General features: G+C 39.3%; 2 protein-coding genes across 15 annotated transcripts in view; one reads left to right on the top strand and one right to left on the bottom strand.

The window, feature by feature from the left end:
- The window catches only part of KIAA0825 (KIAA0825 ortholog), a 254,967-nt gene extending 248,048 nt beyond the window's left edge, over positions 1 to 6,919 (bottom strand). For 6 of the 11 annotated variants that reach the window (XR_011806056.1, XM_072031689.1, XM_038169769.2 and 3 more), the window contains exon 1: positions 6,763 to 6,864. Coding sequence is in view for 5 of the 11 variants with exons in the window: in XM_072031689.1 (XP_071887790.1) it covers positions 6,763 to 6,864 (102 nt within the window). In the remaining 6 variants the exon portion in view is untranslated. Of the gene's footprint in view, positions 1 to 139; positions 326 to 6,762 lie in introns of all 11 variants that reach the window. The other 5 variants (XM_038169773.2, XM_038169774.2, XM_072031688.1 and 2 more) reach the window with 2 other exon arrangements.
- Positions 6,835 to 14,299, top strand: part of SLF1 (SMC5-SMC6 complex localization factor 1) — a 39,056-nt gene continuing 31,591 nt past the window's right edge. For 2 of the 4 annotated variants that reach the window (XM_038169778.2, XM_038169779.2), the window contains exons 1-5: positions 7,007 to 7,162; positions 7,266 to 7,379; positions 7,549 to 7,624; positions 10,119 to 10,362; positions 11,422 to 11,584. In XM_038169778.2, coding sequence (XP_038025706.2) covers positions 7,100 to 7,162; positions 7,266 to 7,379; positions 7,549 to 7,624; positions 10,119 to 10,362; positions 11,422 to 11,584 — 660 coding nt within the window. In that variant the 5' untranslated portion in view covers positions 7,007 to 7,099. Of the gene's footprint in view, positions 6,970 to 7,006; positions 7,163 to 7,265; positions 7,380 to 7,548; positions 7,625 to 10,102; positions 10,363 to 11,421; positions 11,585 to 14,299 lie in introns of those variants that run through there. The other 2 variants (XM_038169780.2, XM_038169781.2) reach the window with 2 other exon arrangements.

A 14,299-nucleotide genomic window follows, 5' to 3' on the forward strand; every position in this document is an offset into this window, starting at 1 on the left:
TCTAGCTGCCTTTTCTGCAATCCTTAGATTATTTTCAGGAAACGATTTGGAGGACCTCTCCAATTCTCAAAGAGCTTCTGAGACTACAGATCACAACAGGATATTGTTGACTCTTTAGATAAGTGTACATGTCACTCACAACATAGAGCAGTATCTCTGGATGGGACAAAGACTTGTGTCTTGTTTCTGGGTACACCAAAGGCTAGTAGAATCAAACAGTAATCTTCTCAATAACAACACTCCACTTCTTTTCACTTCCAAGTCCACAAGCGTGATGGGAAACAGTCAGCCATTAACCAAAACTTCTTGTTCCTCCAAATGAATTCTTCACCAAAAAAAAACAGTGGGAAAAAAAAAAAAAAGATAGATGTTCAGCATATTTTGTACTGAAATGAGCCTCATTATCAAACACTCCAAGCCTCCCTGAAAAGATATACCCTTTCTTATGGCAATAGGTTCTTACAGTAATACAACATACTTCTTTCCAACATACTAACAGTTGGTTTCGGATAGATTTTTTGGCAAATGCTGTCTGCTTCTTCAGTCTAATAGACAATGATTGCTGTTAAAATAAGAAAGCACCAATGAACACATTAATTTACTACGGCCTTTTTAAGACACTAAAGATACACTGAGGAAGCTTGCCTTTGTCGGTGCCTTGGATTTCTTAGGGATGGATGACAAATAAAGTTGTAAGAAATACAACAGATATCAGCAATATCTCCTGATGACAATGCTCTCACATTAACTTACAGGGCAACTAAGCCATTAAAAGGAAACTCTACAATACTCTAAACCTCACTGCGGGGAAAAAAAAAATAAATTACCTTCAGTTCCAAATATATGCCTGATATTTGCATTTCACTATATTATATGATCTTGCAGTTACATTGATGAAATGTATAGCTCCAGTGCTAACAAACTGAAGGTTGTTTTGATATTAGCCTTCCTCTTGTTGCACCTTCATTGTCTTCCCTATTATAATTCATGTCATATTTTTACCTAACTTCTTTTTAGTATTCTTCTTTTCTTCTTTCATTCACAGACATCCACATCTTTTGCATACCCCCTGTGCTCACCTCAAGTAGAGCAAACAGCAGAGAAGGTGTAAAGTACACGTTACCCCACATGCCTAAATTGCTTTTCTAATAACATTGAGCCAGGGCATCAACGATGCCGTTGCATGCCTTAAAAAACCTGATAAGAAATAAAACTGTTTTGTTCTGATTTTATTGCAGAAAAGAAGCCATTTTTCGTATCCAAACATTCTCAGTATATACACTGCTTTTTAAAAACATATGATTACTATGAAAAAAATATAATTACAGCTACCATTACACACTCGCCATTCTGACAGGAGTTACTTAGGGAAGAATAATACACTGAAGACAAAAAAGTATACTTTAAAACAAAGACACACAAGTCAACACATACGATCTGAATGGGGTTATGCAGATTCTCAAAAGAAAAGTGGTGAGAGGACCTGTATGAACAAACAGTTGCTGGCCGTTTCAGAACAGATCTCCAACACAGGTGAAAATATTAGAAGGTCAGTGGGGGAAGTAGGTCGATTAAGTATGCCAGGCAGGCGTGGTGGATGTAGGTCAGGGCAAAAGACTGGTATACTGATTAAGAAAAAAGGTCCAGGCAGCAATGGACTAGCTAAAGTCATGCAATGAAAAGAAACTCAAATTTTGTGTAGCACAAAAGTATTAAATGCAAAACCAAACCATCCTACTATCTCTATTTTAAAACAATAAAAAAAAAAAAAAAATCTACTCCAAGTCATGAATGACTGAAGTGCACTAAAGAAGTGCATTTCTCTAATTTCTTAACAAGCGACCACATAAAAAGTGCATAGCCTAGCATCATATACAGAAGAGTTACTGAACGAGTCGTGGAACTTCATGCTGTCCTACCTACATTTGTCCCTCAGCTTTGATTCAGGGACACGCATTAATGGGATGTGAACTGGCGGAAGGGTAGATGAACGTAAGGACATGAGACAGGCTGAGCTTACAATAATCAGAAAAAGAAATGATCTGTGTAAGTAAAATGGTTACATGAAAGAAACACAAATGATGCCTCCTGAAAAGACTATAAAAGAAGTTGATTTTGAATATAAATACAAACTTGTGATAACTGAGTTTATAGGTACAGCTTGAAGAAGAGAAACAATTTTCACAATGCGCGTTATGTCATTCCTATATTCACCAGCACACAAAAGAAACTTTAAGCACATTTACAGAAGAACTGTTATTAATAAGAAACTATTCTAGCGTCTGTAGGTTTGTATTGTATTCATATTACTTTTAATTCTAGTAATCCTTTATAACTCCAGAAAAAAAATACATATTTTTTCCTTCACCATTAGGACAAAGCCAGTGAGTGCTTCATTCTAAGGACAAACTTAGCAAACGGATTTAGAAGAGGGCACAAAGTAAGATTTTTCTCCACATGAAGGCAGTGTGGAGACACTTCATACTGTTTTAGTTTTTGTGATAGACTTTTCAGTGTAGCTTCTGGTTGCTTTTACAAAGCTGTGATTACTAAGCGTTTGACCAAAATTCACCCATTTTGACTTTTGTTTTGTCCAATGATACTGCTTAGATGAGTATATACACATATGTACACAAGCAGAGAGAGCCAATGTCAAAGATTAGCAGACAAAATCTTAGACAGAGTTGAGGCAATAGCAGAAAATACCGCTAAGAAATCCTGTTTTAAAGTGTGCATTTAATCAAGCAGTAAACTTTTTCATATGATGGAAAATATTTTATGTACTGTATTTGGTTTACATGGCCATGTTTGTTGTTTTTTGTGTTTTTTTTTTTTTTTTTTTTTGGGGGGGGGGGGTGTTGCATGGGCAGCCTCTGTGAGCAGTGAGAACTGAGTGAGCACCAGCCCTGCAGCCCCCAGGTGAGTGCAGCAGGAGGGCAGGAGGTGCTGCAGGCAGGCAGCAGCAGTTCCCCTGCGGGCTGTGCAGGGAGAGGCCCCTGGTGGAGCAGGCTGTCCCCCTGCAGCCCATGGGTCCCACATGGAGCAGATCTCCACGCTGCAGCCCCCCCATGGGTGGAGGAGCCCCCAGTGGAGTAGGTGGATGTGGCCTGGAGGAGGCCGCGGCCCATGGAGAGCCCCATGACTCCAGTTGGTGAGCCATCTCCCTGTCCTAATCACAACCCATGAGCAATTTTTTCATTCTATCTTCTCCCCCTGTCCTTCAGAGGAAGAAGGATGAGAGAGTGACGTTGTAAAACTCAGCTAGCCATCAGTGTGAAACCAGCATATGTACACAATGAAAAGTATGATAAGATATAATCTTAATAATCATAATGATAAGATAATCATAATCATAATGATAATTGTAATCACAACAATAAGATAATCTGCCAGGTCACACTTCATAACAGAAAAAGATACCTAGGCATGAATGCATGATTTCTGGCCAAGAAGGCCAATGGCAGTTCCGCACTAACATGGGAAAGAATTTCTTCATGGTGAGGGTGATGGAGCACTGGGACAGGCTGCCCAGTCTCCATCACCTGTGGAGTCTCCTTCTCTGGAGATATTCAAGGCCCGCCTGGACGCCTACCTGGGCAGCCTGCTCTGAGGAACCTGCTATGGCAGGGGGGTTGGACCTGATGATCTCTCGAGGTCCCTTCCAACCCCTACAATTCTGTGTGTCTGTGTGTGATTTGTATCCCAGTCACCGTTACTGCAAGAAATCAGTTATCATTTTCCACATAGAAAGACAAAAGGCTGATGTGGGACAAAAGGGATCCCAAGCCCTAAGCTGCCATTAAAAAAAAAAAAAAAAAAAAAAAAAAAAAGTTTTGGGCAGAAAGTTAGAAGACTGGAATGAAAAATAAAATTCCCTCTCTCTTTTTTTTTTTTTTTCATTTTTGTTTCTCTAATAAATAAAAATAAAAAGAAGCAGACAGAAAGTCTGAGGAGATGGGTACCTGAAACACTGCAAGTAAACCCTTTCTGTGAAAGAGCAATGTTTGTGTAGCCCTGTAAATCATGAAATGAAGATATCTACATGTATCTCAAACACAGAGACCAACAGATTTAATATAGTGTATAATACTGCACAAATAAACCCTCTTTGCTAGGACAAAGAAACCGAGAGGTGCTAGAAAATATTCCAACTAAACTACCCGTAGCTGTATGAGAATTCATTTTCTCTCTTGTAAATTAGAAAAAAAACAATCATAATGAGATGAAAGATATTTACTGTAATGAGATCACTGCAAGAACAGAAAAGTATGAAAATGTTTTAGTCTTATTATGAAAAAAATGGAGAGCAAAAATGAAACCCAAACTTAGCAGACATCACCAAAATGAAGGTAATAGAAATGTTCTTACCATATTAAAGCTACACTGCAATAGCAATGTAATTTAAGTGTTTGAGGTTTCAGTTGTTTTGATTACATATATTTCATGTGCCACAGACAAGAAAAAAAAATTCTCAAAGACAACAGTCAGCAGAGAAGCATGTAACTTCCTCACTAGTAGTTAGTTCACAGTATTCTGAGCTGAAAGTTAGTGTTACACCTTGAAGACTTCTCTAGTCTGTTAAGAACATTGTGGCATAAAAGTATTAGTTATTATTAGTTAAGTAATAATTAGCACTTAATAATTGTTAATAGTCATAATAATTCAACCGTTAGCTTTAAAATATATTAATCCAAACAGAGTAAACAAACTCCAAATTAATTACTCTTATGAACAGTTGTATGTCTTTCTTTTCCAGTTTTTAAATTAGAGAAAAATTTGACCATCAAATAAATATAACATTTATAGACAATAAATTAAGTGTAGTCTAAACCTTAGATTACATATTGCAAAACAAATACATTTTGGATTTCCCGCACTCCAATTATGAAAATTAATATGAATTCCTTTACAGCACTGACAACTCAGTAATGAAGGTATAAAGGTGAAATAGGTACAAACAGAAAATGTAATGTGCAACTAATTTTCATTGTCTTTTAAGTAACGCAAGCAATAAATAAAGCCATTTGATTCTGAATATTCTCGTAGACATTGAAAGACTTTTCAGTGCCACCTATATAAAAACTAATGACAGAGGTAGTTGTTGGTTGCTTCACCATACTGGCGTACAAAAATATAACTGCAATGTTAAGGAAACAAGTTAGGATAAAACTTCAGTAAGCAGTAAGAGTAGCAACCTGAATGTACTTTTGCTTTTCCTTGAGAAGTTGTTACAGTTTTTGCATTACTTTATAGTAATGAGGCTATAGACAAGATAAACATTTTTCATTTTAGACAATTATTCAATGAGTGGTTCCATGTCTTATGTGAAGCAAGAAATCAAAGCGTTGTTTGGGATTCCAAATAAATTTCACACCATCTTGTTCATTCAATCACTGGAGTACCCGAATACTTTACAAAAAGCAACAGAAGACTCATGAGGACGGACAAATCTATTTCTCCATATTGATAGCTGGGAAACTGACAGAATTAGAACCAAGTGTCCAATGTGCAGACACATTTTAGATGTCTAAATCTAAATTTTTTGGTGTGTTCATGGTGGTTGTGCTTTTTCTTGGGGGTGGTGGTGGTGGTGTTTTCCCACTGGAATACTTTATGTTTTAGAGCAGTAATGAGGTCAAAGTGTTTCTTCTGTTGACCTAAACTGTAGTGACAATAACATAATATTTGTGACAGTTTTGATGTACACATCTCAGTTTACATGGGAAGGGAAGGGAAGGGAAGGGAAGGGAAGGGAAGGGAAGGGAAGGGAAGGGAAGGGAAGGGAAGGGAAGGGAAGGGAAGGGAAGGGAAGGGAAGGGAAGGGAAGGGAAGGGAAGGGAAGGGAAGGGAAGGGAAGGGAAGGGAAGGGAAGGGAAGGGAAGGGAAGGGAAGGGAAGGGAAGCTACCTCAGTGAGTACAAAGCAACTTGTCCACTATCACCTATGAATTTTTTGGGGAGAGAGTAGCATGCAGTTCTCTAAGGACGCAACTCAAGGTTCTTGACTCAGGATACGTGCCTTTTATTTTCCAACTGTAGGCATAGAAATGAAGTACCCTACAAAGCCCGTTTTATTTGTTATAAAACACTGAACTATTTATCGTGTGCGACCCACTCTGTACGTGAAGGTGACACCAGGAACCAAGCGGAGTCACACCTCACGCGTGGATGGGACCAAAGCAAAGTTTCACAAGCAGCTGCCATCCCAGTATTTCTAAGTTTCTAAATTGCGTGGTTGACGTACAATCTGAACGTTTTTTTTAAAAAAACTTTTTTTAGGTAGCTTGATAGTTAAAAGAAAAAAAATAAAAATCACTGAATTACATAACAGCGACTTGGTGCCAACGGGATCCCTGGGGCACTGCTCCGGGCAGGGGGCACCTCAGCCCCCTCTGCTAAGCAAGCTGCCACCTCGCAGCCCTACGAGCCTGCTCGGCAACACCATTTGTGATTTCCACAGCTCAAAAGCACATCCGAGCCTCCGAGCCGGCGCCGGTTTGTCTCGCAGCCCTCCCTTTCGCCTCACCACCCCGCTGTCCCCATCCCTGTACACACCACCACCACCACCACCACCACCACCACCACCATCATCATCATCATCTCCTCCTCCTTCTCTCCTCCTCCCTCGGATCGTGGCGGCGCTGCCGCCGCCCGGGGAGCCGTGGAAGTGCGCAGCGCCCGGCCGCGCTCCGCCCGCCGCACCCCGGGGAGCCCCCGGGCGGGGCTCCTCCACCGGGGGGGGCAGCCCCGCCGGGACCACTTACCCGGCCGGGCGCCCCCAAGTCCCGCTCAACTCCGTGCCCGCAGCCCCCCAGGCGACCGCCGAGCGTCGGTGACAACGGCCCGGAACGGCCCCGCCGCCACATCCGGAGGCGGAGCGGGAGGAGGCGGCCACGGCGCCGGGGAGCGGCCGGGGCAGGGCTCGGCCGGGAGCGGGACGCGAAATGGCGGACGCCGCCCTCCCGCCTGGCGTACGTGGGGCGCGGGCGGGAGCCGTGGGGGGCCCCCTGTGAGGAGGAGGAGGAGGCGGAGGCGGAGGCGGCCTTTCCTTCGCCTTTCCCTCGTCTTTCCCTCGCCTGTGAGGGCCGTGCCGTGCTGGGGATGCTCGGGGCTGCGTGGTGGTGGTCTCCGGGCGGTGGTCTCCGGGCGGTGGATGGCCGCCGGGTGAGGAGAGGAGGCTGCTGGCGGTGTGCCACCCCCCCTCCGCCAGGCAGCGTTTTGTAATGCGTGTTTTGTGTTTCCTTCTCGGTTCTTCTTCTTCTCGCAGGTGGCGAGTGGTGGCCTGAAACGGAGAATCCAGTTAACTGGGTTTAGAGGAAGAGAGAAGAAAGCGCTAGTTGAGTTGCTGTTCAAGCTGGACTGCGTTTTCCTTGATAATAAGGTACTGTTCCTTGAAGCACCTTGGTTCCTTGGTTTAAAGCAGGAAGGGAAAAAAAATATGAAACCCTTAAAATCAAGGACTTTGTTGCAATTTAGAGTTGTGTATAAGTAGCCAAGAAAGTTAAAATGTTTTCAGTGATAACACTGTATTTTGTTTGTGTTTTTATTAGAAATACAAGAATTGTACGCATCTTATAGCAAAAAAGCTTTGCAAGAGTGAAAAGTTCTTGGCTGCCTGTGCTGCAGGTGAGTAGAAGATTCGCTGTAAGATGTCAAAGAAACAGAACTAGAAAGGAGCCCTTGAAGGCTTCTAGTTATCTGTTTTAATTTCATGAATGGACTGTCTTACAAAAACACCTTCTGCTTGTTCGGATATCCTTGATTTTTGTCAAAGTACCGTGTTCAAGTTTTGATTTACTTCTTTTTTTTTGCTTTGGTAAGCGCTAAGGGATATTCCTGCCATCTTCTTTCACTTGATACGCATTTCTTTCTAAACAAAAACTTTTGTTATATATCAGTTGTGTTGTGAGGTCATATCCAAATGATACAGGTGCATGTACACGGCCACTTGAAGAGGGATTGGATAGAGTATGGACACCTGTAGTTACTGAGCTGGTTTTTGACACCAAATTTGCTGTAACATTACATAGGTAACAATGTTAAGCATTACTGTTTCTAAGTTTCTGCTTATGCAACATGACAAAATTCCAGGCTATTGCCACTGGCATCTTACTAGGTGAGCCTCTGGCCTTTCCTTTTGTTGTTCTCTCACCTAAGTTTGGATGCTGGAATTCTGTACTGGAGCAACTAAAATGCTTTTAGAACAAGAACTACGTATTTACGTATTTGAAGATTACTTCAAATATGTAAGAGAAGTTACCTGTGAGCATTGTATAATGAGTTCAGAAAACAATGTAGAGTTACAGGATGTTGTTGTCCTCGTCAATTAACTATTTAAATGTGATCCTTATTTTTCCCATACTGTGTTATAACAACTGGCTGAAGAAAGTTTTGGGATGGATCTTGAATCTTGAATTTAAGAGATCACAGATAGAAATAGATAAATTTACTTGTGGGATTACCTGTAAAATTAGTGATCTTATTTTTAGACTTGCATGCTACATTAGCTGGTATTTCAATCATCTGTCACTGGTAGAATTTCAGTATATGCATTAATGATTACTTGAACGGATCTAAAAATTCTGATCAAACTCATATCAAAAAGGAAATAGAAGTAAAGGTGCCATAAGAGAAGCAATATATGGATATATTTAGAATCATATTTGTGGTGTAGTAATTCATTTTAAGTCTTAGGTACTTTAGATATCAAATTTTATTTATATACTTTATTTTTGGAGATTTAAAACAACTGGATATATTTTTCTTGAACTGAGTGGAAACAATATACATACTGTCCATGTGGCAATGCAAAACTCTTGTATTTCTATGTTTTCAAACCTTCCCCAAAACCATCTAGAACTTAATTTTGGAAAAAGCACTGTTTTTGCATAATCATTGCCCTTGGTGGCAGACAGAGTGTGTTCATTCCTAATGCATTTTTTCCTAAGTACAACAGATCATATTTAAACCCATTTAGAACTCGATAGAAGTGAAGGTAAATAAACAAGGATGCCAGTCTTCATGGACTCCCTAGCTGACAGATATTTTGAGATGGAAACTTTAAAATGAAAGTGATTTTTTTTAACATACTCGTTGTGTACAACACACCTATTTCATCAGAAGTCTACTGGTACCTACACTAGGTTATATAGAAATACCGTCCGTGCTCCTGCACTGAGACTTTTTGCCACTCAACCCTGCTGTTCTGTGAAGCCAATTAGGTTCACACAATTCAAGTCAATTTCTCTTACAGTATCTTACAGTCGGTAGTGTTTCAATACAGGAGTAGGTTACTAACCACAGCTCTTGACCTGAACCTGTAAGAAGAGAGAGACAGAGGAAAAAAAGGGGAAGATCATTACATACAGTATCAGAAGCATACATGCAGAAGATGAAAGAGGAGAGGCGGAGGAGGTGGAGCCAAAGGAGGAGAGGAAAGGGTTCTGAAAAGAAGAAAGGGGAAAGACAAAAGTCTAAAACCAAATCCCTTGAACATTGGTATTCACTGTACTTGCAATGTAAGTAATACCAAGAATGTATAAAAGAAACAGCTTACATGCTAAAAACTTCATCCATCTTTTTAATTACTGGAGGTAAAACATTGCCTCAGTTCACTAAATTAAGCCCTTAGCAAAAGCAAAGAAACAAAAAAAAAAATCAACTAGCAAATGTGCCTGGACAGCATTATTCCATACAAGTACACCAAATGCACCTCAGATCTCTTTAGGTATGTTTTAAAAAGTTTCAACTTCTCTTGAAAACAGAGGGTTAAGCAAGATTCTTTTCAAGTTGTAAAAAACAAAATCTGGGAAGCTGGAAAGTTCCATTTGCAGATTTTTGAGGAGAGAGTCACATAATTTATCTGGGAAGGGTAAAAAGGTACTTGATCATTAAAAGAAAACAAAATGATCATTTTCAGTGGTATTGTGAGGTTTCTCGTTTTTAAACTGTGAAGATGAGAACTCTTGTAGTAGGAAGAAGTTTTTAAAATGGTACTTATAATTCCAGCTTTTATTTGCACAAGAAAGGTTGAAGTTAATTTTATAGTAGATCTTCAGCTGATTGCCATTTGTCTGCACAAAAAAAATCTTTTGTGGTTGACAGTTCATTTGCTTTTTAGGAAAGTGGATACTAACTAAGGAGTACATAATTAATAGTGCCGAAAGTGGCAGATGGCTTGATGAAACAACGTACGAATGGGGATATAAAATTGAAAAAGACACCCATTATTCACCTCAAATGCAATCTGCACCTAAAAGATGGCGCAAAGAACTGATGCAGTCTAGTGCTCCAGGGGCCTTCCACAGATGGAAAGTTATCCTCGCTGTTAAGGAAGGTGGTAAACGAATGATGTCTGTTATAAGGTAGGAGGATATGTCTTAAAGTTTAAATAATGAACAACAGAACACTTACGGTATGGTGTTGAACACATCTTTATTCTTCCATCCCGGTTAATTTGGTCCGTAACAACTTATGGCTCCTCAAACTCTGAATCATTTTCATTAACATACTTTCCTACATTTTACAATTCTTTTAATCTTTGACATGACAGCTTTTTTTAGATTTCTTTTAGTATAATGTTAAATATAATATGCATTATCATATGTTAGTATCTTAAGTAAACAAACATTCTTCATGAGACATGGTACGTAGATTTTTGCTTTTTTCAGAGTACTGCTTTATGTTGTGTATGTTACATACCAAATGGTAGCCAGAATCATTTCATTTGGTTGGGTGATCTGAGCCAGCCATGAGCTATGGCTTAAGGATCAGGGCTGACCTTTTTCTTCTGACTTGATTTTTTTGGTCACACCTATGCAACAGTTTCTTGTAATTCTGAAGACCTGATTTGTACTGTAACACCTAATAGGTACTGTAACAAATACAAAGGAACAGAAAAACTCAGGTGTGAGACTTCTGAGACTTTGTTTTTCCTCCCTACCCATTTGGATTCCATGGTTAAAGTGTACATTGTATCACAAGCAGAGTATTAAAAGTAACATTTGTAGTCTAAAACAGTAAAAGCAAGCCCTGAACTTTATTTTAGAGCTATCCATCAATGTAAGTTCATTGCAGGAGAACGTACTGTCCTATTCTCCTCTGTTGAAATTCCAGTTAGTTAGGAGTACTTCTCAGGTCTGGGTGTACCACAGATGCACAGGCAAGAAAGGAGTGAAGTTTGTCTGGTTGATGATGGAGGATGGAGCGGGGCTGCATCACCAAATACCTCTCTGCAGTTCATAAAGACAGTCTTGCTATGTGTGCTCCTTCATTTTCTCAAGGCTGTTAAGCACCCTTTTATCTTCCTAATAAAGGCTGGGCAATGTCATATGTCTGCACTCTGTAGTTTGTGAACAGTAATGTAACTTTTAGCAGTATGAATATAACACAGTAAATAAATCTTTCCAAATATGTTTGTTTAGAGTTCTGCAAGCTGGAAAGGCAACCATATGTTCATCCCAAAATATGGGGAGTGATATTACTCATATATTTCTCCATAATAAATTCTTTCTTATGCAAAATGAAAAACGTTTCCCTGAAGATCAGTGCTACCCTTTGCAATATATAGAAGATTACCTTTTTGAGGTAAGTAAATTTAAATAACATACATAAAATTAATTGTTCATTTTTGTTGTTAAAAATTTATGTCAAGCTTACTGATTACTGCGTGTGATGCAGCATTAATAATAGAGATGGATATGATCACCCTGAATGTTTTGAACTGATGAGAAGTAATGCAGCTTTCTTGTACTGGGACTGTTTATCCTAGAGAAGAGAAGATTTCAGGGAGATCTCTTCAATCTGTATAAGTACCAGGAGCAGGGGGTGCAGAGAGGGATAGAGCCAGGTTCTTTTCAGTGGTGCCCAGTGCCAGGACAAGGGGCAGTGGGCACAAACTGGAGCACAGGAGGTTCCCCCCGAACACCAGGAAGCAATTCTGTGCTGTGCAAGTGATGGAGCAGTGGCACAGGTTGCCCAGGGAGGTGGTGGAGTCTCCTCCTGGGAAATCTTCAAAAGCCACCTAGGCCTGTCAAAAACCACCCTGCTCTGGGTGGCCTTGCTTGAACAAGGAGTTTGACCAGATGAGGTACCTCCAACTGTAACCAGTCTGTGATTCTGTAACAGAAAAATTGTCTTTCTCAAAGCAGTGTGATTCAAACACAAAGCAGTTTGATTCAAAGCAGTAGAAATGACACCAAAGAAGCATACATCTTCTTGCTCTGTATGTTCCTTCTTGGCTCCTGCTTTATGCTGTTACTAGTGAAAAAATGAATTAGACTTCAGGAGGAAGTTTCAGTATAGCTGACCATCAAATAAACAGTTTAGAAAGTTATTCATAAATTATCAAGAAAAATACTGATTTTTGTTCTCTTTATTTTGGTAACAATTTCAACTGTGTATATCATGGTTGGATCAGTTGATCTAAGAGGTCATTTCCAGCCCTTATGATTCTATGATCTGTGTGTTTATCTGTCTATATATATGTGTAGATGTAGATATTTTAATTTTATCCTCATGCTTCATAATCAATTTAATTATCTCTTTTCTGAACTAACCTCAATTATTCTACCTTTCTATTCATAACATTACAGTCTGGTAAAAAGATTCAGATTCTTAACTCAGAAATAAGTTTGCTCGTAGTCCTTCATGGCTGGGAAGAATTGGTGGTTGCCATATGAATTCTCTGAGGGAACTCTATTGGGTAGAGGAAATTCACTCAAACTATTCCTGAACTAGGAATTTTACGTAAGTTTCTCACCTATATTCCCTTTTCAGTCAATGTACTCAGACTGATGCTGCAAGAATTGTAATTCCTAAAATACATGTATGAACTGCTGTCTAAGCATACCATTAACTCCCCATTACTACAGAGAGATCTTTCCATGCTTGAGGACAAAGTTAAATAAAAATCAATTTAAACTAAAGGATTCTGTAACGAAGCATATGAGAACAGAGTAGCCTGCCAAGAGGATTTGTTAAGCATGTTTTGTACACAATATGAACATTCCTTTAGACTTGCAGTTCCTCAGACTGAGGGATGATTTTAATCAACTGCTAAATGAAAAATGCTGCCTTTGCAAAATTGTAGAGCTAACAGTGGGTTTATTAAGGCGGTATCTGCTTCTTCTGGAAATCTTTTAAATTCTTCAGATCAAAGTATTTTGCTCTCCTCATTTTAATGATTAATAAAGCTGTTACAAAAGGGCAAAGAAAGGGGTTGAAAGATCTTAGTGTTTACATGCTGATTAAAACACACAGCAGTGTGGGATCTTGGTCTAGTGCGTACTTTCTTAATCATACTTGTTCAGGGAAATTTATGTTTAATAGAGGAATGAGAGTCAAGTATTTATGACTATCTCACCTTTTACTGATCTTCGTGAACCCTGAATTCATCCCAGTTGTGATAAGGGTTCCATCTTAACTGATTCATTAACTTCCACACATCCTTTTTTCTAGATTTCACTGAAGTAACTCACTTCAGAGGACACAAAAGCACCAGTTTCTATTTAAATGCATCTAAAGAACTCAGAAAACTGCCAAGACCCTGTCTCTTAAAAGGACAAGAGTAAAACATAGGCACAACACTTTTGATAAAGCATAATGCATGTTAACAAAATGTTATGAACATGCTCTTTTCTCTTGCTTCTAGCAGTACTTGGTACACATTTCATTAGGACTCCAAAAGTTCCAATTTTGTAAATCCATAGTCCTGCTATTTGACTACTACTTCTTCCCATAGACACACGTGTCTTATGATGTAGTACCCAAATCAAATCCTAAATTAAGCAAACCCGCAATGTATTCATTTTTAAAAGTGAAACTGCTTGTAGTCATAGGCTTTCAGACTGTTTTCTCTGTGATTTTTTTTTTTTGAACCAATGCTTTGCTTTGTCTGTATTTCGGTTACTGTTCCTTTATCAACCTCTGTTAAAACACTTTGTGGGACTGTCATAAATGGTTTGAAACTATAAGGTGTCATTTTTTCCTGGTTCAAGGTGTTAAAGCCATATGCATCATTCTAGGAAGCTATCCTCATACTTAAACACAGACTTTAGATGCTTTTTTGGCTGCACACTAAAATTCACAAAATTTTACCAAGATAGTACTATAAATTATTTGAATATAAGTATTTTTAGAAGCATGTTGAAACTAATGTGCAGAGAGTGGCACTAAAAGTAAAGGCTAGTTAATGCATCAAAGCAGGGCTTGAGTTCACACTCATCTTTGGCTCACCAAAAACTTTTTAGAGCCATTTTCAAGTTACCAAAGGTACTTGACACATCAATTCCTCTCACAAGC

This window comes from Anas platyrhynchos, chromosome Z (genome assembly GCF_047663525.1).
Source record: "Anas platyrhynchos isolate ZD024472 breed Pekin duck chromosome Z, IASCAAS_PekinDuck_T2T, whole genome shotgun sequence".
Taxonomy (NCBI): Eukaryota; Metazoa; Chordata; class Aves; order Anseriformes; family Anatidae; genus Anas; species Anas platyrhynchos.